This window comes from Anas platyrhynchos, chromosome 14 (assembly GCF_047663525.1).
Source record: "Anas platyrhynchos isolate ZD024472 breed Pekin duck chromosome 14, IASCAAS_PekinDuck_T2T, whole genome shotgun sequence".
Classification (NCBI taxonomy): Eukaryota; Metazoa; Chordata; class Aves; order Anseriformes; family Anatidae; genus Anas; species Anas platyrhynchos.
The window spans coordinates 12,765,012-12,792,973 of NC_092600.1; the positions used below are offsets into that span (position 1 = coordinate 12,765,012).

Here is a 27,962-nt window from a genome sequence, read left to right on the forward strand (position 1 = left end):
TCATGTGGAAGACTGGAGATACCAGGGTGTTTGTGTGTTCTCCTTTTTTTTTTGTCTGGGGACTAGATGTAAACATGATTTTAGTCGAAGAGACGTGTCTCTGTAGTGCAGCACATATACTTAAAGCAGAGGGACATTTCCTTACTGATGTATTGAGGAAGACCCAGTCTTTGTTGCAGAAAGAATCCTCTCTGTCCCTTATCTCTTTAGGAGGCTTTAGATACTTGCAGAGAAATGTAGCTCCCTTCATGGTATACTTTGAAGGTGTGCTTGTACATTGTGCGTGAGATTGGGAAAGCTTTTGTTGAACTTTTCCTTTGGTGAGATTTGCTTGCGAATTGTGATGGTGAAAGAAAAGCATTGAAGTTACGAAGGTTTGAGGTAACGTGTTGAGGGAATGTTGTGTGAGGGGCTGTAGAAGGGCTGGTGGTCCTTTCTCTTGTTTTATTTATTCCATTCCCCACAAAGCTGTGGTTTATGCTCTTTGAAGTCTGTCTGGTCAATAGGTTTTTCCTGTGAAATGTTATTGATATTATTGGGATCTTTCAAAGAACCTTCTGTAGAATTCATCCCCTACTGTCTACGTTATGTGGTCTACTAGTATGAATACTGAAAAATAACTAAATATAAAAAATATAAATGTATATAAACAAGCTGCATAACATTTATTGTCTTCACAATGTTAGGTCATGTTAATGTAGTGGTAATAAACGTCTTTAGAGCTGTCCATGGTATAGTCTCTGTGCACGTTGTGAAGAAGTGGACTGGGCAATTGATCTTTTAATGAAGTCCTTCTGCCTTTTCTGAATAGGGAAGGCAAACATAACAGCTGGGAGTAGTTTGAGAATTCTTTGTGTGTGATGTTCTCTTGGTGGAAAGAGGATCCTTTGAACCCTGACCTCACAAAAATGGAGCTGGAAATGGCTTTTATAACAGACACGTGCTATGACAACAGCTGTGTTCATAGAATCCTGGAATCCTTTAGGTCAGAAAAGAACTCTTAGATCATCTACCATTAAACCATGTCACTAAGTTCTACATGCTCACAACTCTGAAGACCTTCAATGTTGGCAACTCAACTACATCAATGGGCAGCCTTTATGAATATTTCACAGTCTTTTCAGTGAAACACAATTCCCTAATATCCAATGTAAACCTCCACTGCAGCAATCTGAGGCCATTTCCTATTGTTTTATCACATGGTTCCTGGCAACAGGCTGATTCCCACTTTGCTGTAGCCCCCCTTTAAGGTAATTGTAGAACACGATTAGATCTGCCCTGAGCCTCCTTTGCTGTAGACTAAACAACCCCATCTCCATCAGCCGCTCCTAATGAGATCTGTTCTCTAGACCCTTCAACAGCTCCGTTGCCCTGCGTTGACCTGCTTCAGCACCTCAGTAACCTTATGTAGTGAGGGGTCCAAAAGTGATCACAGTATTTGAGGTGTAGCCTCACGAGAGCCGAGTACAGAGGGACAATCACTTCCATAGTCCTTCTGGGTGGACTATTTCTGATACAAGTCCGGATGCTGCTGGATCTCTCGTCCATACTGCTGGTTATTGACCAATACTCGGAGGTAGCTATTGGCCAGCCAGCTTTTGAGCCAGTCTTCTTTTCCCAGTCTGTAGCACTGCATGGGATTGCTGTGACCCAAACAAAGGACCCATCACTTAGCCTTCTGGCCCCATAGACTTGCATATGTCTAAGTAGTTTATCAGGTTGCTGACCATTTCCTTGTGGATTATGAGGTCTTCATTCTGCTTCCTGTCCCTGTCTACCAGGTAGTCAGGAGATTGGGTACCCAGAGAAAAATAGGTCTTGTTGCTAAAGACTATGACCAAAACACATTGGGGCGATCATCTCTTGTCACTGTGTTTCCCCTCCACATTCAATAACGGATGGAGCTTGTCTTTGGCCTTCCTTTTCTTGTTTTTGTATTTATAAAATAATTTTTGATGTCTTAATGACGAATAGCCAGCTTGAGCTCCAGCTGGGCTTTGGCCCTAATAATTTTCACTTCACGCAACCTAAAACATCTCCTGAGTAATGGAAGTACATCCCTGGAATTTCATTCTATCTAATGCTGAGGCATATTTAAAAAAAAGGAAATCTGTAGAGTGACAGTGAAGTCCTTCATTTGTGCAATTTTCACATTTTTGCCTTGTTTGCTGTGGACTGGGCCTGAGTGAGACAGAGACCCCTAAAAAGATGGGAAGATCTACTAGAAAAGAACTTCTTTGATATATCTCTCTTTCAGTAAAGTGTCAGAGAATTATATGCCCTTTTCTTTCTGCTCTCACCTATGGTGAGAAGTAGGATGTTGTCCATGACAGAAATAAAGAATGTGACTGCAGACTAGAAAGGCTTAGAGCCTGGAAAATAGTTGGATCAGTGTGTCTTTGGCTGGGGAATGCTCTGGTTTCATGCCTGATGCCAAGGGCTATGCCATTTCTGTTCTGATCATGGTGTTCCTGTCCTAAGGGGCAATGATGTTTCCCTGAGAATAAAGTATTTGGCAGAAAGTGCCTATGGAGTAGAGGTGTCTGAGGTGAAAGGGTGCAGACTGGAGTCACCACCATGTATGAAGGTGATGTCACAGAAGAGCAGAAGGGTACTGTGGGAGCAGGTGTTCCATGAAAGCAATAATCTAGGGCTGTAACTGATGCCAAGTACTGATGTAATAACCATTAGCCATGAATGTGAATGCTGACTGTGTAGAATGAGATCCAGTGATTCAGCATGACAGAATGAGGAAAATATGACTGATGCTTAATGCTCGAGATATTTCATGGTCTTTGTTGGCTTTTTTTCTCAAATGAATGTATTGGACGTGTTTGATAAGTGATGCCAAATTCTGCCCTCATCTTACACCTCTGTGTACACTGGCATGCTCGTGTCCCATGGTTCTCTGATACGTTCAAAGTGAATGCCCTGGGGTTTTCTTCTGTTTTGTGTGTACGCATTTTTCTGGAAAACCATTACAGTGAATGGAAGCTAGAAAATCATCTTCTGCTGTTGTGATCTCCAAGACTGCATTTATAGTGGGGGAAACTGATCAGAGAGTGCCCAGACTGGCTTGATAAATAACACGGATGTGGAGTGCGTGCAAAGGCTTCTCAGAGAGCTGAAGGGCCATGTTGGTTCCTTGATGTTGCACATGTACAGGGAGAACTGTTTTATATCAGTTGTTGACATTGGAACGACAGCACAAATTATCAACGAATGTAAGATTTAAATGAATATAAAGTGGTGGAGAGACAAGGAAATATTCATTCAAGAAGGACTGCAAAAACCTTCTCTGGAATTCCTTGAAGTGAGTGTCCTGCAAATGTTGTGTAACGGTGATCATTACTTTGAGGCCTAATTAACACGAATAATTTTACCTACAATGCAGTAGAACTAAGATATCAGGAGAAACACTCTACATTCCCTGTGCTCATAACTAACCTGAAGACCGGAATGCATTCCATCTTCTCCTCGAAGAAGAGAAGGCGTTGCAGAAGCAAGCGCACCGAGTCTGGGCCTTATCACAGGGGAATGCGCCGTGTCGCCGTGTCCGCGGGGACCGAAGGTTTCCGCGGAAGAGGCAGGGCGGCGGCGCTCGCTGTGAGCCGTGCGTGCAGTGCCGGTCGGAGGCTGCGGGCGCCGCTGTTCACCACGGAGGAGAGGAGAGGAAGGAGCGGAGCGCTGCAGCCAGCCCCGCCCGCTGCGGCCGGCTCGCCCGCTCTCTCGCTGTATCGGCGGCCGTGCGGGATGCGAGCGGCCCTGCGGTACCGAGCAGAGCTACATAGAGGTCCAGCGAGGCGGAGGGTCTGGCGATAGCGGACGGCGGCGGGGCCGGTACCGGAAAAGGGAAACGGAGCAGGAACCGGAGAAGGAGTCTGAACCGAAGTACTAAGCGAAGAGTCGAGCGGCGTAGAGCTGTCCGCGGGCGTCCGGTGGCGGCGGGGCGTGTCGGAGATGTGCGCTGCGAGAGAAGGGCGCTGGGGCCGGAGGCAGCGAGCGCTGCTGTGCTACGTGTTGGTGGCGGCGTGGGAGGCGGCGTGGGGACAGCTGCGCTACTCGGTGCCCGAGGAGCTGCCCAAGGGCTCTTTCGTGGGCGATGTGGCCAAGGACCTAGCGCTACAGCTGGGGGCGCTCCACGAACGCGGCGCCCGAGTGGTGTCAGCAGATAGGACGCAGTATTTCGCTCTGCATGCGAACAGCGGCCACCTGGTGACGGCGGAGAGGCTGGATAGAGAGCAGCTGTGCGAGGGCGTGCAGCGATGCGTGCTGCGCTGTGAGGTGATCGTGGAGGGCGAGATGAAAGTTTACGAGATCGAAGTGGAAATCACGGACATTAACGACAACGTGCCTAGCTTCCGAGAGGCTGAAAAAGAACTGAGAATGAGCGAGATGACAGCTCCCGGGTCCCGGTTTTCTCTCTCTAAGGCTCGCGACCCGGACGTGGGAGTGAATTCCCTGCAGAGCTACGAGCTGAGCGGCGACGAGCACTTCTCGCTGTCCGTGCAGGCGGGAGCCGACGGCGAGAAGCGTCCCGAGCTGGTGCTGGCCAAGGCGCTGGACCGGGAGGAGGCGGCGTTTCACGAGCTGGTGCTGAGGGCGAGCGACGGCGGCGAGCCGGTACGGACGGGCACGGCGCGCATCCGCGTGTCTGTGCTGGACGCCAACGACAACGCGCCCGTGTTCAGCCAGGCGGTGTACGCTGTGCGCGTGCCCGAGGACGTGCCCGTGGGCTCCACCTTGCTCACCCTCACGGCCACCGACGCCGACGAGGGACTCAATGCCAACGTGAAATACTCCTTTAAAGAAATTTCCACGAAGGCTTCGAAGGTAATTGACCTGGATCCCGAGAGGGGATCGATCAAGCTGTTGAGGAGCCTGGACTTCGAGGAAGGCGACTCCTACGAAATGGAGGTCCAGGCACACGATCACGGAGAGCTTTTCGACACGGCCACGGTCTCGATTTCGGTGAGCGACGTGAACGACAACGCGCCCGAGATTTCGGTGCGGTCGGCGCTGAGCGAGATCTCGGAGGACGCGCCGCCGGGGACGGTGGTGGCCCTGCTGCACGTGCAGGACCGCGACTCGGGCGCCAACGGCGAGGTGCGGTGCTCGCTGGTCGGCGACGTGCCGTTCCGTCTGCGGAGCTCGGTGGGCAGCTACTACAGCGTGGTGACGGCGCGGGAGCTGGACCGGGAGGAGGTGTCGGAGTACAACGTGACGGTGTGGGCGTCGGACGGCGGGTCGCCGTCGCTGCGGAGCAGCGCGGTGCTGGCGCTGCGCGTGCTGGACGTGAACGACAACGCGCCGGTGTTCGCGGAGGCGCGCTACAGCGCCCGTCTGCCCGAGAACAACGCCGAGGGCGCGCTGGTGCTGACGGTGCGGGCGTGGGACGCGGACTGGGGGCAGAACGCGCGCGTGAGCTACCGGCTGGCGGAGGGGCGCGTGCGGGGCGCGCCGCTGTCGTCCTACGTGTCGGTGCAGGCGGAGACGGGCGCGCTGTACGCGCTGCGCTCGTTCGACTACGAGGAGGTGCGCGAGGTGGGGCTGTGCGTGCGGGCGGAGGACGGCGGCGCGCCGGCGCTGAGCAGCAACGTGTCGGTGCGGCTGCTGATCGTGGACGAGAACGACAACGCGCCGCAGGTGCTGTACCCGCCGCCGTCGTCGTCGGCGGGAGCGGGCTGGACGGGCGTGGAGCTGGCGCCGCGCTCGGCGGAGCCCGGCGCGCTGGTGGCCAAGGTGGTGGCGGTGGATGCGGACGCGGGGCAGAACGCGTGGCTGTCCTACGAGCTGGCCAGGGCGACGGAGCCGGGGCTGTTCCGCGTGGGGCTGCACAGCGGCGAGGTGCGCACGGCGCGCTCGCCGCTGGCCCGCGACGCGCCCAGGCACAGCCTGGTGGTGGTGGTGAAGGACCAGGGCCGGCCGGCGCTGTCGGCCACGGCCACGCTGACGGTGGTGCTGGCCGAGAGCGTGGCCGAGCTGCTGTCGGAGCTGGGCAGCGCGGCGGCGCCGGCCGAGCCCGGCGGCAGCCTGACGCGCTGGCTGGTGCTGGCCGTGGCGGCCGTGTCGTGCCTCTTCGTCGCCTTCCTGCTGCTGCTGCTGGCGCTGCGCCTGCGGCGCTGGCGCCGCTCGCAGCTGCTGCCGCCGGCCAGCGGCGCCTTGCGCGGCGTGCCGGCCTCGCACTTCGTGGGCATCGACGGCTTCCGCGCCTTCCTGCACTCCTACTCGCACGAGGTGTCGCTCACGGCCGACTCGCGCAAGAGCCAGCGGCGCTGGGCGGCCGACAGCTGCTGCAACACGCTCCCGGCGCGGCCGCCGCCCGACAAGGCCGCGCCGCTGCTCGGGGAAGACGCTGCCGGCGCCCGCGGCGCACCGCCCGACGCCCTCCCGGTGAGTCAGTCGCTCCGGACACCCCGACGCCCTCCGTCTCGGCGCTTGCCTCCCTTCCTGCTCCTTGCCTTTCCTTCCCCACTGTCGTTCCCCTTAAAATGTTCCTGAATTATAAGCCCTTATTAGTGATCGACATATATTTAGAAGCTAATCATTAAGAGTGGTTGAATTGAATGCTTTGAATGTAGAATGAAGTTGAGATCTTGGTTCTGAATTTGAAAAGAAGGTGTGATAAGTGGTGATATTGTTTGGGCAGTGGTATGATTTGATTGTGAATGGCAATTTCTGTAGCATATATTACGTTTGATTTTATAATTTTGAGAATGCCTGCAGCATTTTTGCACCATTTGATCCTGGTTTTGCTTTCCTCAAAGCCAATGCCAATCTTTTGATGCTATAGTATTCTGCAGAGAAACTGCTTGTAGAGCTATGATGTCTGTGTATAATGGCTTCTAATACATGTACCTATAAAAATCCTTCTTAATTCACCTCCTTAATCTGCTTTGTGCTATAGTGTTTCTCCCTAGTTGTATTCCATTTTCAGATCTTTCTTTTCAGGAAGCTTTTGCTTCATATTTTGCATTTCTCGATTGGCCTTTTACATTATAAATTCGAAGTTAGTATTGCATCAATTCGTTATTTCCCTTGAGACGTTCCTATCAGCCATCAGGAGACAAATATTTGTGTGTAAGGGAAATGAAACGGAAGCTCAAACTGAATCTATTTTCTGTGCTCTCAATTCTTATATTCATTGGAGGTATGCAGGCCATACCACGGAACAATGGAATAGAGCAGATGAATATTTATAGAAATGAAGTCCAGATGAAAACTGTAGTGCTTTGCTTGCAGCATGACACCTGTGTCATTTCTTGGTGATCTTGGGAGGCATTTTCCTGTGCAGAGAGAAGATTGTGCCACATTCACGGTGACACAGGTGACACCTTTACCAGACTTTCTCTTTGAGTGCTTCCTTCTGCTGCTTGTTTGATTTATTTTTCCTAGTCTTTTGTCTGTGTGTGTAGGTTGAGTGATCAGTAGTAGGACAGAGCATTGTTGATGAATGTGTTATGTGTACGTTGGCCTTGCTCATGTAAACCACCAGCTGAGTATTTGAGTTGGAGCTGGTGTAGAAGAATGGAGACATGAGGGTACTTGTGCATTTTTTTTGTTTGTTTGTTTTTGTCTGGGTAGTGGATGTAACCATAATGTTAGTAGAAGAGACATGTCTGCGTGGAACAGCCCATGCTCTAAAAGGAGAGGGACATTCCTTTACACATATATTTACGAAGATCCAGTATCTGGAGAATGTATCCTCTCTGTCTTTCCCCTTATCTCTTTAGTAAGCCTTAGAAGCTTGCAGAGAGATGTAGCTCCCTTCATGGTATACTTGGATGGTGTGGTTGTGTGCAGTACATGATACTGGGAAATGGTCAGTTGAACTTTTCCTTTGATGAGACTTGCTTGCAAATTCTGAGGGTGAAAGTATTGAAATTGTCGAAGTTTTGAGTTGTCAGGTTGGGGGAGTGTTGTGTGAGGAGCTATAGAAGGACAGATGCTCCTTTCTCTGCTACTTTTGTTTATTTCATTCCACACACATCTGTGGTTTATGCACTTTGAAGTCTGTCTACTGATTAGTTTTTGCCTGAGGTATGTTATTGAGCTTGTATTGGGATTTTTGGGTTATCTTCTGTAGAATTCATTCCCTACTGTCTACCTTACATGCTCTAGTACTATGAATACTGAAAAACATCCACGTGTATAACCTAGCTGCATATCATTTATTCTCTTCTTAATGTTTGTATTACATCATGATAACAAGGTGAGAAAAAAATTGTCTGGTGCTATCCATGTTGCATGTGAAGAAATGCACTGAGCAATAGGTCCTTTAATTATGTCCTTCAGGCTGTCATGAAGAAGGAAGGCAATCATAGCAGTTGGGAGTAGTTTGGAAATTCTTTCAGCAATTATGGAGGAATTGTATATGTTTACGTGGTTTAGTAGCAAATCTTTATCTCCCTTGAGAAGGTATTATAAACCATCTGAAGACAAATTTTTGTGAATAAGGGAAATGAAACAGAAGCTCAAACTGAATATGTCTTCAGTGCTCGCAAGACTTAGCATGAGTAGGGGTCCCACATTAAGGCCTTTACATTTACAGTTTCATATGGTATGAGCTTGTATTGGGATCTTTGGGAGAGCCTTCTGGGGAATTAATTCCCTACTATCTACTTTACATGCCCTACTACTACGAATGCTCAAAAATGTTAATGTGTATAACTTAGCTGCATTTTGTTTATTCTCTTCACAGTGATTATATTACATCCTGATAATGTGATGAAACAAATTGTCTTTTGATGTGTCCATGGTGTAGTCTTTGTGAATGTTGTGAAAAAATGCGCTGGGTAATTCATTCGACCTTAGATGATCTCCTTTGCTGAAAAGGGAAGGCAATCCTAATAGTTGGAAATAGTTTGGGAATTCTTCATGTGTGAATGTCTCTTGCTAGCACGTGGAGCCTTAGAGCACTGATCTCTGAAGAATGGAGCTGGAAGTGGTATTGCTGGCAAACATGTGGTATGCCCAACCTTTTCCCTAGCATTGTTAAGTTCACCATTAACCCATGTCTCTAAGCTTTTTGAAAATCTCCAAGGACAGTGATTCAACTACTTCCCTGGGCAGCCTGTTCCAATAATTCACAACCCTTTGAGGAAATACATTTTTCCTAACATCCAGCCTAAACCTCCCCTGGTGCACCATTTAGCCTATTTCCGTCCCCTTAACACTTGGTGCTTGGGAGAAGAGGCCAATCCACACTTTGCTGTGGCCCCCTTTAAGGTAATTGTAGATCATGATAAGGTCTGCCCTAAGTCCTCTTTTCTCCAGGCTCAACAACTCAGGTCGCACAGATGCTCCTTGTAAGTCTACTTCTCTAAACCCTTCCATAGCTCCGTTTACTCTTATTTGGACATACTCTAGCAACTCACTGTCCTTCTTGTAGTGAGGGACTCAAATGTGAAGACTGTATTTGAGGTGTGGCCTCACCAGAGATGAGTACAGAGGAACAATCACTTCCCTAGCCCTGCTGGCTGGAATATTTCTGGTACAAGTCAGGATACTGTTGGCTTTCTTGGACACGTGAGCATACTGCTGGTTCATATTGTCATCTATCAACCAGTCCTCAGAGGTTTCCTTCAGCCTGGCAGCTTTCCAGCCACTCTTCCCCCAGCCTGTAGCACTGCATGGGGTTGTTTGAACCCAAGTACAGGACCTGTCACTTCGCCTTGTTGAACCACATACTGCTGGCCTCAGACCGTCAGCCCAACCTATCCAGATCCCTCTGCAAAGCCTTCCTATCCTCAAGGAGATCAAAACTCATGCCAAACTTGGTGTCATCTGAAAACGTAGTGAGGATGCACTCAATCCCTTCATCCAAATCTTGATAAAGATACTGAAGAGAACTGGCCCTGATACTGAGACCTGGGGGTCACCACTCCTGATCAGCTTTCAACTGCTAACCACCCGTTTGAGTGGACCACAACAATTAGCCAGGACTGATGATGGAAAGTGGCTTGGTGAGAGCTTTGGCCAGTTCCCTCTGTACCCTCGTGTGGATCCCATCTGGCCCCACTGACTTGCATAGGTCTATGTACTTTAGCAGATCACTGACCATGTCCGTGTGGATTATGAGGGCTTCATTCTGCTCCCTGTCTGTAACTAGCAGGTTGTGAGGGAATGGGGTACCTAGAGAAAAATGGACTTGCTTCTAAAGACTGAGGCCAAAAAGGCTTTAAGGAGATGATTTCTTGTCACTATGTTTCCTCTCACATCTAAGAAAAGATGAAGAGTCTTCTTACTCCACATTTTCTTGTTTGTGTATTTATGAAAACATTTTCGTTGTCCTTAAGAGCATTAGGCAGAATGAGTTCCATCTGGGCTTTGTCCCTTCTAATTTTCTCCCTGCACTGCCTCACAATATCTTTATATTCTTACTGAGTGTTTCAGGTGCATCCCTTGAATTTTACTTTACATAGTATTGGGGCAGATCAAAAAAAAAAAAAAAAAAAAAAAAAAGACATTTGTAGAGTAGCAGTGAAGTCCTTCACTTGTTTAATTTTCACATTTTTGCCTCATTTTCTGCTTCTGTCTCAACTGGACATCAGTGTGCCAGAGAACTCTAAAAAGATTCTAAGATCATTTAGAATTGTTGGACTGGGGAAGCCGTTTCCTTCCAGACCTTGAATGTTTTTCATCCTGTGGAGAGAAATACTTTGAAATATTTCTCTTTCAATAAAACGTCAGTGAATGATGTGCCTTGTTCTTTCTTGTCTGACAAATGGAGAGAAGTAGGATGTTGTCTGTTGTGCAGATAAAGTCTGTGAGTGCAGAGCACAGAGGTTGAGAGGCAGGCATAAAGACTGGAAAATATCTGGGTCAATGTGACTTTGAATGGGGTATGCTTTGGTTTCATACCTGATGCCAAGGCCCGCACCATTTCGCTTCTGATCATGGTGTCCCTGTCCTTAGAGGCAATGATGCTTTGCTGAGAGTAAACTATTTGGCAAAAAGTGCCTATATAGTGGAGGTCTCTGAGGTGAAAGGGTGCAGCTGGAGTCACCACCCTGTATGAAGGTGAAAGCAAAGAAGAGCATAAAGGTGTTGTGGGAACCGGTGTATTCTGGAAATGCTTAACTAGAGTTGCAACTGATCCCAAGTACTGCTGTTGTCTTACAGCTGCCTGTACCCCTGTATGCTTGTCTCCCATGAGGCTTTGTTCCCTTCCCACCAAGTGTCATGGCATTTTCTTCAGGTGTATGGGTAGGTATTTATTTGGAAATTAAATTGAAATCAAAACATGGCCAGAATCTAGAATCAGAAGTAACTGAGAGAGCTGTGCTACTGCTTTGCATGAATGAAACTGTAGAGAAGACAGGCATGATTTCCTACCAATTGCTGCCTTAAATTAATAGCACAATGTCGTGAAGCACTGCATACAACCATCATGTCTGATCCTCCAGTGCCATGCTGGCTAGACAAAGTTACATGGTAGAAACTGGTGTGGAGTGCTTAATGCCCAATGCCAGCTATCTGTGATCTGTGATGCTGGCAGCACCAGGAGAACTGGTGACAGAAGGCCTGCCTGTCTGTCTGATGTACTACGTTCTGTAGTTCTGGCTGTGCAGAAGGAACTATTACCAAGGAATGTGAATGCTTACTATGTAGAATGAGACCCACTTATTCTGCATGACATGATCAGGAAAATACGACTGATATTTATTACTGGAGAGATTTCCTGGTCTAACTTTTGCTTTTTATGTAATGAATGTACTAATATGTGTTCGAAAAGGGATGCCAAGTTCAGCCCCCATCTTACAACTGCAAGACACTACAATACCCTTGCGTGGTCATGTCTCATGAGTCTTTGCTACCTTCACAGCGAATGCCTGGGGTTTTTTATTTGGTGTATGGGTAGACATTTTTTCTGGAAATCCATTTAAGTGAATGACAGTTAGAAAAGAATCATCAGCTCTTGTGGTCTCCAAGACTGCATTTATAGTGGGCGAAAATGATCAGTGATGAGTGCTCCAGCTGGTTTACTCTAGCAGGGATGTGGAGTGCATGCACAGCCTGCTCAGAGAGCTGAGGGGGGTTACTGGTTGCTTGCTGATGCACCCTTACAGGGAGAACTGTATTATATAGTTGTTGACATTGAAACAACAGCACAAATTACAACGAAACTGAATTAGGTGCTCATAAATTGTTGGAAAGCCGAGGAAGCTTTAAACCAAGAAGGAAGGCAAGAATGACATTTGAAATTCGTGGAGTACACAATATTTCTGCAATAGTAAGTTGAGACTACCCACTATTAACAGGATGAATTAACAAAAAAAAAAATCTAGTTCCCATGAGGAAAAACGAAGACAGCGAGAGGAACACCCTGCATTCACTCTGCTCCTAAAGGCCCAAAAGACCTGAACGCATTCGATCTTTTCCTCGAAGAAAAGAAGGCAAACGCACCGGCGCTGGGCCGTGTCGCAGGGGAATGTGCCGAGGCGCCGTGTCCGTGGGGACCGAAGGTGTCCGCGGAAGAGGCAGGGCGGCGGCGTTCGCTGTGAGCGGTGCGTGCAGTGCCGGGCGAAGGCTGCGGGCGCCGCTGTTCACCACGGAGGAGAGGAGAGGAAGGAGCGGAGCGCTGCAGCCAGCCCCGCCCGCTGCGGCCCGGCTCGCTCGCTCGCTGTATCGGCGGCCGTGAGGGCTGCGAGCGGCCCCGCGGTACGGAGCAGAGCTACATAGAGGTCCAGCGAGGCGGAGGGGCTGGCGATAGCGGACGGCGGCGAGGCCGGTACCGGAAAAGGGAAACGGAGCAGGAGCCGGAGAAGGAGTCTGATCCGAAGCCCTAAGCGAAGAGTCGAGCGGCGGAGCTGTCCGCGGGCGTCCGGTGTCGGCGGGGCCGTGTCGGAGATGTGCACGGCGAGACAAGGGCGCTGGGGCCGGAGGCAGCGAGCGCTGCTGTGCTACGTGTTGGTGGCGGCGTGGGAGGCGGCGTGGGGACAGCTGCGCTACTCGGTGCCCGAGGAGCTGCCCAAGGGCTCTTTCGTGGGCGATGTGGCCAAGGACCTGGCGCTGCAGCCGGCGGCGCTCCGCGACCGCGGCGCCCGAGTGGTGTCGGCAGATAGGACGCAGTATTTCACTCTGCATGCGAACAGCGGCCACCTGGTGACGGCGGAGAGGCTGGATAGAGAGCAGCTGTGCGAGGGCGTGCAGCGATGCGTGCTGCGCTGTGAGGTGATCGTGGAGGGCGAGATGAAGGTTTACAGGATCGAAGTGGAAATCACGGACATTAACGACAACGCACCTAGTTTCGGAGAGACTGAAAATGAACTGAGAATAAGCGAGATTACTGCTCCTGGATCGCCCTTCCCCCTGGCCGTGGCACACGACCCGGATTTAGGAAGGAATTCTTTGCAGAGCTACGAGCTGAGCGGCGACGAGCACTTCTCGCTGTCCGTGCAGGCGGGAGTCGACGGCGAGAAGCGTCCCGAGCTGGTGCTGGCCAAGGCGCTAGACCGGGAGGAGGCGGCGTTTCACGAGCTGGTGCTGAGGGCGAGCGACGGCGGCGAGCCGGCACGGACGGGCACGGCGCGCATCCGCGTGTCTGTGCTGGACGCCAACGACAACGCGCCCGTGTTCAGCCAGGCGGTGTACGCGGTGCGCGTGCCCGAAGACGTGCCCGTGGGCTCCACCCTGCTCACCCTCACGGCCACCGACGCCGACGAGGGACTCAACGGCGATGTGAAATACTCATTTAAAGGGATTTCCAAGAAATTCTCGAAGATCTTCCACCTGGATCCGGAGACGGGATCGATCAGGCTGTTAAGGAGCCTGGACTTCGAGGAAGGCGACTCCTACGAAATGGAGGTGCAGGTACACGATGGCGGTGGTCTTTTCGACACAGCTACAATCTCGATCTCGGTGAGCGACGTAAACGACAACGCGCCCGAGATTTCGGTGCGGTCGGCGCTGAGCGAGATCTCGGAGGACGCGCCGCCGGGGACTGTGGTGGCCCTGCTGCACGTGCAGGACCGCGACTCGGGCGCCAACGGTGAGGTGCGGTGCAGCATCGCGGAGAGCGTACCGTTCCGCCTGGAGCGCGCGCTGGACAATTACTACAGCGTGGTGACGTCGCGGGAGCTGGACCGGGAGGAGGTGTCGGAGTACAACGTGACGGTGTGGGCGTCGGACGGCGGGTCGCCGTCGCTGCGGAGCAGCGCGGTGCTGGCGCTGCGCGTGCTGGACGTGAACGACAACGCGCCGGTGTTCGCGGAGGCGCGCTACAGCGCCCGTCTGCCCGAGAACAACGCCGAGGGCGCGCTGGTGCTGACGGTGCGGGCGTGGGACGCGGACTGGGGGCAGAACGCGCGCGTGAGCTACCGGCTGGCGGAGGGGCGCGTGCGGGGCGCGCCGCTGTCGTCCTACGTGTCGGTGCAGGCGGAGACGGGCGCGCTGTACGCGCTGCGCTCGTTCGACTACGAGGAGGTGCGCGAGGTGGGGCTGTGGGTGCGGGCGGAGGACGGCGGCGCGCCGGCGCTGAGCAGCAACGTGTCGGTGCGGCTGCTGATCGTGGACGAGAACGACAACGCGCCGCAGGTGCTGTACCCGCCGGCGGCGGCGGCGGCGGCGTCGGCGGGCGCGGGCTGGACGGGCGTGGAGCTGGCGCCGCGCTCGGCGGAGCCCGGCGCGCTGGTGGCCAAGGTGGTGGCGGTGGACGCGGACGCGGGGCAGAACGCGTGGCTGTCCTACGAGCTGGCCAAGGCGACGGAGCCGGGGCTGTTCCGCGTGGGGCTGCACAGCGGCGAGGTGCGCACGGCGCGCTCGCCGCTGGCCCGCGACGCGCCCAGGCACAGCCTGGTGGTGGTGGTGAAGGACCAGGGCCGGCCGGCGCTGTCGGCCACGGCCACGCTGACGGTGGTGCTGGCCGAGAGCGTGGCCGAGCTGCTGTCGGAGCTGGGCAGCGCGGCGGCGCCGGCCGAGCCCGGCGGCAGCCTGACGCGCTGGCTGGTGCTGGCCGTGGCGGCCGTGTCGTGCCTCTTCGTCGCCTTCCTGCTGCTGCTGCTGGCGCTGCGCCTGCGGCGCTGGCGCCGCTCGCAGCTGCTGCCGCCGGCCAGCGGCGCCTTGCGCGGCGTGCCGGCCTCGCACTTCGTGGGCATCGACGGCGTCCGCGCCTTCCTGCACTCCTACTCGCACGAGGTGTCGCTCACGGCCGACTCGCGCAAGAGCCAGCGGCGCTGGGCGGCCGACAGCTGCTGCAACACGCTCCCGGCGCGGCCGCCGCCCGACAAGGCCGCGCCGCTGCTCGGGGAAGACGCTGCCGGCGCCCGCGGCGCACCGCCCGACGCCCTCCCGGTGAGTCAGTCGCTCCGGACACCCCGACGCCCTCCGTCTCGGCGCTTGCCTCCCTTTCTGTTCCTTGCCTTTCCCTCCCCGTTCTGCTTCCACTTACGATGTCTCAGGGTGATAAGTCCTTATTAGCTGTTGAGATAAAGTTCGAAGGTGAATATTGAGAGTGGTGCAACTGAATGCTATGAATGTAGAGGAGTGAAGTTGAGGTCTTGGTTCTGAATTTGAAGAGAAGTTGTGATAAGTGGTGATTTTGTTTGGGCAGTGGTACGATTTTATTGTGAATGCCAATTTCTGTATCATACAGTAATTTTGAAGTTATAATTTTGAGAATGCCTGCAGCAGTTTAGCACCATTTGATCCTGGTTTTGCTTTCCTGAAGGGCAACGCTATTCCTCTGATGCCAAAATGTTCTGTACAAAAACTGTGTATGCAGAGGTATGATACCTTAGTATAATACCTTCTAATACCTGTGAAAATCCTCATTAGTCTACACTATCTGCATAGGGGTGTAGCATTTCTTCCTAGTTGTAATTCCATTTTCAAGCCTTTGTTTGCAGGAAGGTTGTGTTTCATATTTCCCGTTTTTTTTGAGGACTTTTACATATGAAAATACAAAGTTTCTATTGCAGAAAATCCGTATCTCCCATTAGAAGGTCTTATAAGCCATCTGGAGACAAGATTTTGTGTATAAGGGAAAGAAGTTGCTCACAAGACTTGTCATGAGAAAAGGCCCCATAGTAAGAGAATTACATTTATAGTTTCATTTTCATTTGAGATATGCAGGGCATAGCATGGAAAAACTGAAGAGAGTTGATGAGCTTGTCCTCCTATGATGTCCCTACTGTACAGTGCAGAGGAAGACTTAAGACCTGAGCCACTTCTTGGTGCTCTAGGGAGGTATTTTCCTGAATGCAGAGAAGTCCATGCAGTCTTTCCCGTGAATTTCTCTACCACACTTTCTCTTTGAAAGCTTCTTTTACTTGTCTGATTTTATCTTTTCCTAGTCTTTTGTCTACCTGGGTAGGCTGAGTTATGAGCATAGCTGTGTTGAGGAATGTGATATGCTTTCATGAGCCCCACTCTGGTGAGGGAATAGGTAGAATTTTCCTTTCCATGTAAGAATATGTGGAAGGCAAGATGCATCTCTCCATTAACCCATTCAGCACTCACTATTCTCAGTAACAGTAAATTCCAATAGTGAATTCTAATAATGAATGAGAATGCCTGCATGGTGTTTTAGTGGATTGGGATGGTCTTGAAACAGTATTCAAGGAACTCATGTTTCACTTAGCTGCTTTTCCTTTCCACTCTGTGCAACTCTTCTCTTGCTGCATGAAGATGGGTTGAGCAGAGAAATGTCTTTATATTCTTCTGTGCTGCTGTTTCAGTGTGTGTGGTGGAATAATGGCCTAGGTAACGTGTCTTTTTAGGCTTTAATTTGTGCTGCGTAATATTTGACAAGAATTGAAAATGTTGCATGAAGCATGAGATTGGATTCCTGTCCTATTTTCTTGTTCCTCTTCTGTCTTTTTCACGTTTTTGCTTTGTTTGTTGTCAATGACAAAATGCTGGAGAACCCTGAAAAGACTGGAAGATGTATTAGAGTTATAGGAGTGGGAGAGCTGTTTCTATTCCCATTGTGACTGTTTAGTGCTGTCAGGACAGTCTTTAATATCCTCATGTTTCCTTAAAATGTCACTGGATGAAATGCTCTTGCCAGTGGCCTCCATATGGCTAGAACTTGGATGTTGTGAGTGGTGCAAATGAATGCTGTGAATGCAGAGCAAAGATGGTGAGTGGAATATTTTTTGTTTGTTTCTGTTTGTTTTTGTTGTTGTTTGTTTATTTTTTTATTTTTTTTTTCTTTTTGAACGTGGAAAAGAAGTAGCTCAACAATGATATCGTTCAGTCAAAGGTTTGACTTCCTAATTTGTGCCAATTCCTGAAGCATTTATGCACCATTTTATTCTGGTATTCTTGCCCTGAAAGGTAACTTTAAATATCTGGTAGTAAAATGCTTTGCAGAAAAACTGTGCGTGTGGTGTTATGATGCCTGCGTATTATGGCTTATAATACCTGTGAGAATTTTCATTACTTCACTCCTATTGATTATAACTTTGTGCCAAATTGTTTCTTCATAGCTATAATTCCATTTTCAGGTCTTTTTTTTCAGGGAGGTTGTTCTTCATATTTTCCTTTTCTCGCTAGGACCTTTATGTTTACAAATGCGACATTTGAATTGCAGCAAATCCTTATCTGCCTTGAGAAGGTCCTATCAGGTATAATCAGAGAAATATTTGTTTATATGGGAAATGAAACAAAAGCTGACACTGAATCTGTCTTCATTGGTCATGAGACGTGGTATGAGAAAGTTCCCCATAATATGGCCTTTCCGTTTACATTTTCATATTCATTGACTATGAGCAGGCCACCTCATGGAAAAACAGATGACAGCTGATGAACGTTTCTTAAAATGAAGTCCAGATGAATTCTCTAGGGCTTTGCTTGCAGCTTAAAACCTCAGTGATGTCTTGGTGGTTTAGGGAGGCCTTTTCCAGTGCAGAGAGAAGAGTGTGGCCCATGTCCAGTGATTTTCTCTACCACACTTTCTTTTTGAATGCTTCTTTGTACTGCTGGTCGGATATTTTCTTTTCCTGGTGTTTCTTCCCTGCATGTAGGTTGTGTTGTCAGTAGCAGCATAGCTTTGTTGGGGAATGTGTTATGTGTCCATGTGCCTTGGCTATGTTAGCCAGTAGGTTTGTATTTCATCAATGTCAGAGCTCGTGTGGAAGACTGGAGATACCAGGGTGTTTGTGTGTTCTCCTTTTTTTTTTTTTTGTCTGGGGACTAGATGTAAACATGATTTTAGTAGAAGAGGCATGTCTCCGTGGAACAGCGCATATACTTAAAGCAGAGGGACATTTCCTTACTGATGTATTGAGGAGGACCCTGTCTTTGTTGCAGAAAGAATCCTCTCAGTCCCTTATCTCTTTAGGAAGCTTTAGATACTTGCAGAGAAATGTAGCCCCCTTCATGGTATACTTTGAAGGTGTGCTTGTACATTGTGCGTGAGATTGGGAAAGCTTTTGTTGAACTTTTCCTTTGGTGAGATTTGCTTGCAAATTGTGATGGGGAAAGAAAAGCATTGAAGTTATGAAGGTTTGAGGTAACGTGTTGAGGGAATGTTGTGTGAGGGGCTGTAGAAGGGCTGGTGGTCCTTTCTCTGCTTGTTTTAGTGGTTTATGCTCTTTGAAGTCTGTCTGGTCAATAGGTTTTTCCTGTGAAATGTTATTGATATTATTGGGATCTTTCAAAGAGCCTTCTGTAGAATTCCTCCCCTACTGTCTACGTAATGTGGTCTACTACTATGAATACTGAAAAATATATAAATATAAAAAATATAAATGCATATAAACAAGCTGCATAACATTTATTTTCTTCACAATGTTAGGTCATGTTAATGTATTGGAAAGAAATGTCTTTAGAGCTGTCCATGGTATAGTCTCTGTGCACATTGTGAAGAAGTGGGCTGGGCAATTGGTCTTTTAATGAAGTCTGTCTGCCTGTTATGAATAGGGAAGGCAAACATAACAGCTGGGAGTAGTTTGAGAATTCTTTGTGTGTGATGTTCTCTTGGTGGAAAGAGGATCCTTTGAACCCTGACCTCACAAAAATGGAGCTGGAAGTGGCTTTGATAACAGACACGTGCTATGAGAACAGCTGTGTTCATAGAATCCTGGAATCCTTTAGGTCAGAAAAGACCTCTTAGATCATCTACCATTAAACCATGTCACTAAGTTCTACATGCTAACAACTCTGAAGACCTTCAATGTTGGCAACTCAACTACATCAATGGGCAGCCTTTGTGAATATTTCACAGTCTTTTCAGTGAAACACATTTTCCTAATATCCAATGTAAACCTCCACTGCAGCAATCTGAGGCCATTTCCTATTGTTTTATCACATGGTTCTTGGCAACAGGGGGATTCCCACTTTGCTGTAGACCCCCTTTAAGGTGATTGTAGAACACGATAAGATCTGCCCTGAGCCTCCTTTGCTGTAGACTACACAACCCCATCTCCATCAGCCGCTCCTAATGAGACCTGTCCTCTAGACCCTTCAACAGCTCCGTTGCCCTGCTTTGACCTGCTTCAACACCTCAGTAACCTTCCTGTAGTGAGGGGTCCAAAACTGATCATGTATTTGAGGTGCAGCCCCTCGAGAGCCGAGTACAGAGGGACAATCACTTCCGTGGTCCTGCTGGGTGGACTATTTCTGATACAAGTCCGGATGCTGCTGGATCTCTCGTCCATACTGCTGGCTATTGACCAATACTCGGAGGTAGCTATTGGCCAGCCAGCTTTTGAGCCAGTCTTCTTTTCGCAGTCTGTAGCACTGCATGGGATTGCTGTGACCCAAACAAAGGACCCATCACTTAGCCTTCTGGCCCCATAGACTTGCATATGTCTAAGTAGTTTAGCAGGTTGCTGACCCTTTTCTTGTGGATTATGAGGTCTTCATTCTGCTTCCTGTCCCTATCTACCTGGTAGTCAGGGGATTGTGTACCCAGAGAAAAATAGGTCTTGTTGCTAAAGACTATGACCAAAACGCATTGGGGCGATCATCTCTTGTCACTGTATTTCCCCTCCACATCCAATAACGGATGGGGCTGTCTTTGGTCCCCCTTTTCTTGTTTTTGTATTTATAAAATAATTTTTGATGTCTCTAAGACCAATAGCCAGCTTGAGTTCCAGCTGGGCTGTGGCCCTAATAATTTTCACTTCACGCAACCTAAAACATCTCCTGAGTAATGGAAGTACATCCCTGGAATTTCATTCTATCTACTGTTGAGGCAGATTTTAAAAAAAAGGAGATCTGTAGAGTGACAGTGAAGTCCTTCATTTGTGCAATTTTCACATTTTTCCTTTGTTTGCTGTGGACTGGGCCTGAGTGAGACAGAGACCCCTAAAAAGACTGGAAGATCTACTAGAAAAGAACTTCTTTGATATATCTCTCTTTCAGTAAAGTGTCAGAGAATTATATGCCCTTTTCTTTCTGCTCTTACCTATGGTGAGAAGTAGGATGTTGTCCATGACACAAATAAAGACTGTGACTGCAGAGTAGAAAGGCCTAGAGCCTAGAAAATAGTTGGATCAGTGTACCTTTGGCTGGGGAATGCTCTGGTTTCATGCCTGATGCCAAGGGCTATGCCATTTCTGTTCTGATCATGGTGTTCCTGTCCTAAGAGGCAATGATGTTTCCCTGAGAATAAAGTATTTGGCAGAAAGTACCTATGGAGTAGAGGTGTCTGAGGTGAAAGGGTGCAGACTGGAGTCACCACCATTTATGAAGGTGAAGTCAAAGAAGAGCAGAAGGGTACTGTGGGAGCAGGTGTTCCATGAAAGCAATAATCTAGGGCTGTAACTGATGCCAAGCTCTGATGTAATAACCGGTAGCCATGAATGTGAATGCTGACTGTGTAGAATGAGTTCCAGTGATTCAGCATGACAGAATGAGGAAAATATGACTGATGCTTAATGCTCGAGATATTTCATGGTCTTCCTTTGGCTTTGTTTCTCAAATGAATGTAGTGGACGTGTTTGATAAGTGATGCCAAATTGTGCCCTCATCTTACACCTCTGTGTACACTGGCATGCTCGTGTCCCATGGTTCTCTGATACATTCAAAGTGAATGCCCTAGGTTTTTCTTCCGTTTTGTGGGTAGGCATTTTTCTGGAAAACCGTTTAAGTGAATGAAAGTTAGAAAAGCATCTTCTGCTGTTGTGATCTCCAAGACTACATGTATAGTGGGGGAAACTGATCAGAGGCGAGTGCGCAGACTGCTTTGCTAAATAACAGGGATGTGGAGTGAGTGCCCAGGCTTCTCAGAGTACTGAAGGCACCTGTTGATTCCTTGATGTTGCACATGTACAGGGAGAACTGTTTTATATCAGTTGTTGATATTGAAACGACAGCACAAATTATCAACGAATGTTAGATTTAAATGAATGTAAAGTGTTGGAGAGACAAGGAAATATTCATTCAAGAAGGACTATAGAAACGATCTCTGGAATTCCGTGAAGAGACTGTCCTGACATATGGTGTAAGGGCGATAATTACCTTGAGGTCAAATTAAAACGTATAATTTTACCTGCAATGCAGTAGAACTACGATATGAAGAAGAGGCGGCTACCTTCATTCTGACCATGACGGCCATGAAGACCAGAATGAAGTCCATCTTCTCCTCGAAGAAGAGAAGGCGTTGTGGAAGCAAGCGCATTGGCGCTGGGCCGTGTCGCAGGGGAATATACCGAAGCGCCGCGTCAACGGGGACCGAAGGTTTCGCCGAAGAGGCAGGGCGGCGGCGCTCGCTGTGAGCCGTGCGTGCAGTGCCGTGCGGAGGCTGCGGGCGCCGCTGTTCACCACGGAGGAGAGGAGAGGAAGGAGCGGAGCGCTGCAGCCAGCCCCGCCCGCTGCAGCCCGGCTCTCTCGCTCGCTGTGTCGGCTTTTCGGACTGCGAGCAGCCCCGCGGTACGGAGCCGAGATCCAGAGAGGCGGAGGGACTGGCCAAATCGGCCGGCGGCGGGGCCGGAGCTGGAAAAGGATAACGGAGCAAGAGCCGGAGAAGGAGTCTGATCCGGAGCCCTAGGCTAAGAGTCGAGCGGAGGGAGCTGTCGGCGGGCGTCCGGTGGCGGCGGGGCCATGTCGGAGATGTGCGCGGCGAGAGAAGGGCGCTGGGGCCGGAGGCAGCGAGCGCTGCTGTGCTGCGTGTTGGTGGCGGCATGGGAGGCGGTGTGGGGACAGCTGCGCTACTCGGTGCCCGAGGAGCTGCCCAAGGGCTCTTTCGTGGGCGACGTGGCCAAGGACCTGGCGCTGCAGCCGGCGGCCCTCCGCGATCGCGGCGCCCGAGTGGTGTCGGCAGATAGGACGCAGTATTTCACTCTGCATGCGAACAGTGGCCACCTGGTGACGGCAGAGAGGCTAGATAGAGAGCAGCTGTGCCGGCTGATGGAGCAATGTGTACTGCGCTGTGAGGTGATCGTGGAGGGGGAGATGAAAGTTTACGAGATAGAAGTGGAAATCACGGACATTAATGACAACGCGCCAAGCTTCGTAGAAGCAGAAAAGGAACTGAGAATGGGCGAGACGACAGCTCCTGGGTCGCGCTTTCCCCTGGTCGAGGCTCACGACCCGGACGTGGGAATGAATTCCCTGCAGAGCTACGAGCTGAGCGGCGACGAGCACTTCTCGCTGTCCGTGCAGGCGGGAGCCGACGGCGAGAAGCGTCCCGAGCTGGTGCTGGCCAAGGCGCTGGACCGGGAGGAGGCGGCGTTTCACGAGCTGGTGCTGAGGGCGAGCGACGGCGGCGAGCCGGCACGGACGGGCACGGCGCGCATCCGCGTGTCTGTGCTGGACGCCAACGACAACGCGCCCGTGTTCAGCCAGGCAGTGTACGCTGTGCGCGTGCCCGAGGACGTGCCCGTGGGCTCCACGCTCCTCACCCTCACGGCCACTGACGCCGACGAGGGAATCAACAGCGAGGTTAAATATTCAGTGATAAAAGTGACAGCCGAGCTAACAGACAAAGTTTTTCTGGATCCGGAGACGGGATCGATCAGGCTGTTGAGGAGCCTGGACTTCGAGGAAGGCGACTCCTACGAATTCAGGGTGCAAGCACGGGATAGCGGGGAGCTGTTCGACACGGCCACGGTCTCGATCTCGGTGACAGACGTGAACGACAACGCGCCCGAGATTTCGGTGCGGTCGGCACTGAGCGAGATCTCGGAGGACGCGCCGCCGGGGACGGTGGTGGCCCTGCTGCACGTGCAGGACCGCGACTCGGGCGCCAACGGCGAGGTGCGGTGCTCGCTGGTCGGCGACGTGCCGTTCCGTCTGCGGAGCTCGGTGGGCAGCTACTACAGCGTGGTGACGGCGCGGGAGCTGGACCGGGAGGAGGTGTCGGAGTACAACGTGACGGTGTGGGCGTCGGACGGCGGGTCGCCGTCGCTGCGGAGCAGCGCGGTGCTGGCGCTGCGCGTGCTGGACGTGAACGACAACGCGCCGGTGTTCGCGGAGGCGCGCTACAGCGCCCGTCTGCCCGAGAACAACGCCGAGGGCGCGCTGGTGCTGACGGTGCGGGCGTGGGACGCGGACTGGGGGCAGAACGCGCGCGTGAGCTACCGGCTGGCGGAGGGGCGCGTGCGGGGCGCGCCGCTGTCGTCCTACGTGTCGGTGCAGGCGGAGACGGGCGCGCTGTACGCGCTGCGCTCGTTCGACTACGAGGAGGTGCGCGAGGTGGGGCTGTGGGTGCGGGCGGAGGACGGCGGCGCGCCGGCGCTGAGCAGCAACGTGTCGGTGCGGCTGCTGATCGTGGACGAGAACGACAACGCGCCGCAGGTGCTGTACCCGCCGACGGCGGCGGCGGGCGCGGTCTGGACGGGCGTGGAGCTGGCGCCGCGCTCGGCGGAGCCCGGCGCGCTGGTGGCCAAGGTGGTGGCGGTGGACGCGGACGCGGGGCAGAACGCGTGGCTGTCCTACGAGCTGGCCAAGGCGACGGAGCCGGGGCTGTTCCGCGTGGGGCTGCACAGCGGCGAGGTGCGCACGGCGCGCTCGCCGCTGGCCCGCGACGCGCCCAGGCACAGCCTGGTGGTGGTGGTGAAGGACCAGGGCCGGCCGGCGCTGTCGGCCACGGCCACGCTGACCGTGGTGCTGGCCGAGAGCGTGGCCGAGCTGCTGTCGGAGCTGGGCAGCGCGGCGGCGCCGGCCGAGCCCGGCGGCAGCCTGACGCGCTGGCTGGTGCTGGCCGTGGCGGCCGTGTCGTGCCTCTTCGTCGCCTTCCTGCTGCTGCTGCTGGCGCTGCGCCTGCGGCGCTGGCGCCGCTCGCAGCTGCTGCCGCCGGCCAGCGGCGCCTTGCGCGGCGTGCCGGCCTCGCACTTCGTGGGCATCGACGGCGTCCGCGCCTTCCTGCACTCCTACTCGCACGAGGTGTCGCTCACGGCCGACTCGCGCAAGAGCCAGCGGCGCTGGGCGGCCGACAGCTGCTGCAACACGCTCCCGGCGCGGCCGCCGCCCGACAAGGCCGCGCCGCTGCTCGGGGAAGACGCTGCCGGCGCCCGCGGCGCACCGCCCGACGCCCTCCCGGTGAGTCAGTCGCTCCGGACACCCCGACGCCCTCCGTCTCGGCGCTTGCATCCCTTCATGGTCATTGCATTTCCTTCCCCGTTCTGCTTCCCCTCACGATGTCCCAGAATGATAATCCCTTATTAGCTGTTGACATAGAGTTCGAAGGTGATTATTGAGCGTGGTGCAACTGAATGCTGTAATCGTAGAGGAGTGAAGTTGAGATCTTGGTTCTGCATTTGAACAGAGTGTGTGATAAGTGGTGATATTGTTTGTGCACTGCTACGATTTTATTGTGAATGCCAACTTCTGTAGTATATATTAAGTTTGATTTCATAATTTTGACAATGCCTGAAGCATTTTTGAACCATTTGATCCTGGTTTTGCTTTCCTGAAGGGCAACGCTAATCCTCTGATGCCAAAATGTTTTGTACAAAAGCTGTGTATGCAGAGGTATGATTCCTTAGTATGTTACCTTTTAATACCTGTGAAAATCCTCATTAGTCTACACTATCTGCATTGGGGTGTAGTGTTTCTTCGTAGTTGTAATTCCTTTTTCAAGCCTTTGTTTGTAGGAAGGTTGTGCTTCATATTTCCCGTTTTTGAGAGGAGATTTACATTTGAAAATGCAAAGTTTGTATTGCAGCAAATCCTTCTCTCCCTTGAGAACGTCTTATAAGCCATCTGGAGACAAGATATTGTGTATAAGGTAAACCAATTGCTCACTAGACTTGTCATGAGAAACGGCCCCATAGTAAGTCATTTACATTTATAGTTTCACTTTCATTTGAGATAAGCAGGGCACAGCATGGAAAAACTGATGAGAGTCGATGAGCTTGTCCTCCTATGATGTCCGTACTGTACAGTGCAGAGGAAGACTTAAGACCTGAGCCACTTCTTGGTGTTCTAGGGAGGTATTTTCCTGAATGCAGAGAAGACCTCTGCAGTCTGTTCTGTGAATTTCTCTACCACACTTTCTCTTTGAATGCTTTTTTTGCTTGTCTGATGTAACTTTTCCTGGTGTTTTGTCTACCTGGGTAGGCTGAGTTATGAGTAACAGCATAGCTGTGTTGAGGAATGTGATATGCTTTCATGAGCCCCGCTCTGGTGAAGAAATAGGTGGAATTCTCCTTTCCATGTAAGAATATGTGGAAGGCAAGATGTATCTTTCCCTTAACCCATTCAGCACTCAGTATTCTCAGTAACAGTAAATTCCAATAGTGAATTCTAATAATGAATGAGAATACCTGCACAGTGTTTTAATAGATTTGTGTGGTCTTGAAACAGTGTTTAAGGACCTCATGTTTCACTTAGCTGCTTTTCCTTTCTACTCTGTGCAACTGTTCTCTTGCTGCATGAAGATGGGTTGAGCAGAGAAATGTCTTTATATTCTTCTGTGCTGCTGTTTCAGTGTGTGTGGTGGAATAATGGCCTGGGTAACATGTCTTTTTAGGCTTTAATTTGTGCTGCATAATATTTGACTACGTTTAAAAATGTTACGTTAAGTGCGAGACTGAATTCTTGTCCTGTTTTCTTGTTCCTTTTCTGTCCTTTCCACATTTTTGCTTTGTTTGTTGTCAATGACAAAATACCGTAGGATCCTGGAAAGACTGGAAGATCTATTTGAGTTATAGGAGTGGGAGAGCTGTTTCCATTCCCAGTGTGACTGTTTAGTGCTGTCAGGACAGTCTTTAATATCCTCATGTTTCCTTAAAATGTCACTGGATGAAATGCTCTTGCCAGTGGCCTCCATATGACTAGAACTTGGATGTTGTGAGTGGTGCAAATGAATGCTGTGAATGCAGAGCAAAGATGGTGAGTGGAATTTTGTGGTTTTTTTTTTTTTTGTTTCTTTTTGGTATTATTTTATTTATTTTATTTTATTTTATTTTATTTTATTTTATTATTTTTAATGTGGAAAACTAGTAGCTCAGCAGTGATATTGTTTAGTCAAAAGTTTTGACTTCCTAATTTGTGCCAATTCCTGCAGTATTTATGCACCATTTTATCCTGGTTTCCCTGCCCTGAAAGGTAACTTTAATTCTCTGGTAATAAAAAGCTTTGCAGAGAAACTGTGCATGTGGTATCACAGAATCACAGAATCACTAGGTTGGAAGAGACCTCAAGATCATCGAGTCCAACCTCTAACCTAACACTAACAGTCCCCACTAAACCATATCCCTAAGCTCTACATCTAAACGTCTTTTGAAGACTTCCAGGGACGGTGACTCTACCACCTCCCTGGGCAGCCCGTTCCAGTGCCTAACAACCCTTTCAGTAAAGAAAATCTTCCTAACATCTAACCTAAAACTCCCCTGGCGAAACTTTAGCCCATTCCCCCTCATCCTGTCACCAGGCACGTGGGAGAACAGGCCAACCCCCACCTCACTACAGCCTCCTTTAAGGTATCTGTAGAGTGCGATAAGGTCGCCCCTGAGCCTCCTCTTCTCCAGGCTGAACAAGCCCAGCTCCTTCAGCCGCTCCTCATAGGACATGTTCTCCAGGCCCCTCACCAGCTTCGTCGCCCTTCTTTGGACCCGCTCTAGCACCTCGATGTCCTTCCTGTAGCGAGGGGCCCAAAACTGAACACAGTACTCGAGGTGCGGCCTCACCAGAGCCGAGTACAGGGGGATGATCACCTCCCTAGCCCTGCTGGTCACACTGTATTTGATACAAGCCAGGATGCTGTTGACCTTCTTGGCCACCTGAGCACACTGCTGGAAATGTTGTATTTATAAATGTTGGTATGTTGATGCCTGCGTATTATGGCTTATAATACCTGTGAGAATCCTCATTACTTCACTCCTATTTATTGTAACTCTGTGCCAAAGAGTTTCTTCATAGCTATAATTCCATTTTCAGGTCTTTTTTTTTCAGGAAGGTTGTGCTTCATATTTTCCTTTTCTGGCTAGGGCTTTTACATTTGCAAATGCGACATTTGAATTGCAGAAAATATTTATCTTCTTTGAGAAGGTCCAGTCAGCCACCAGACAACAAAATTTTGTGTATAATGGGAAGAAATAGAAGCTGTATGGTTTTAGTGGAAGAGGCATGTCTCTGTGGAACAACAATTACACTTAAAGCAGAGGGACATTTCATTACTGCTGTATTTACGAAGACCCAGTCTTTGTTGCAGAAAGAATCCTCTCTGTCCCTTATCTCTTTAGGAGGCTTTAGATACTTGCAGAGTAATGTAGCTCTCTTCATGTTATACTTTGAAGGTGTGCTTGTACATGGTGCATGAGATTGGGAAAACTTTTGTTGAACTTTTCCTTTGGTGAGATTTGCTTGCAAATTGTGATGGTGAAAGAAAAGCATTGAAGTTATGAAGGTTTGAGGTGACGTGCTGGGGGAATTTTGTGTGAGAAGTTGTAGAAAGGCTGGTGGTGATTTCTCGGCTTGTTTTAGTTATTCCATTCCCCACAAAGCTGTGGTTTACGCTCTTTGAAGTCTGTCTGCTCAATAGGTTTTGCCTGAGAAATGTTATTGAGGTTCTGGGATCTTTGGGAGAGCTTTCTTGAGAATTCATCCCCTACTCTCTACCTTATGTG

General features: G+C 50.5%; 4 protein-coding genes across 5 annotated transcripts in view; all 4 read left to right on the forward strand.

The window, feature by feature from the left end:
• The window catches only part of LOC101796191 (protocadherin gamma-C5-like), a 220,466-nt gene that overhangs the window by 103,053 nt on the left and 89,451 nt on the right, over nt 1-27,962 (forward strand). The gene's annotated exons all lie outside the window — the stretch shown is intronic.
• LOC139998672 (protocadherin gamma-A12-like) lies at nt 3,721-6,510 on the forward strand. The gene has a single exon (XM_072023393.1). It carries the CDS (start codon nt 3,961-3,963, stop codon nt 6,499-6,501), a length of 2,541 nt encoding a protein of 846 aa, XP_071879494.1. The 5' UTR covers nt 3,721-3,960; the 3' UTR covers nt 6,502-6,510.
• On the forward strand, nt 12,594-15,435 carry LOC119718382 (protocadherin gamma-A5). Its single transcript, XM_072023345.1, has one exon. The coding sequence runs from the start codon at nt 12,853-12,855 to the stop codon at nt 15,418-15,420; it is 2,568 nt and encodes an 855-aa protein (XP_071879446.1). The 5' UTR covers nt 12,594-12,852; the 3' UTR covers nt 15,421-15,435.
• Nucleotides 20,176-24,558, forward strand: LOC119718375 (protocadherin gamma-A10-like). Its single transcript, XM_072023430.1, has one exon. The coding sequence runs from the start codon at nt 21,994-21,996 to the stop codon at nt 24,556-24,558; it is 2,565 nt and encodes an 854-aa protein (XP_071879531.1). The 5' UTR covers nt 20,176-21,993.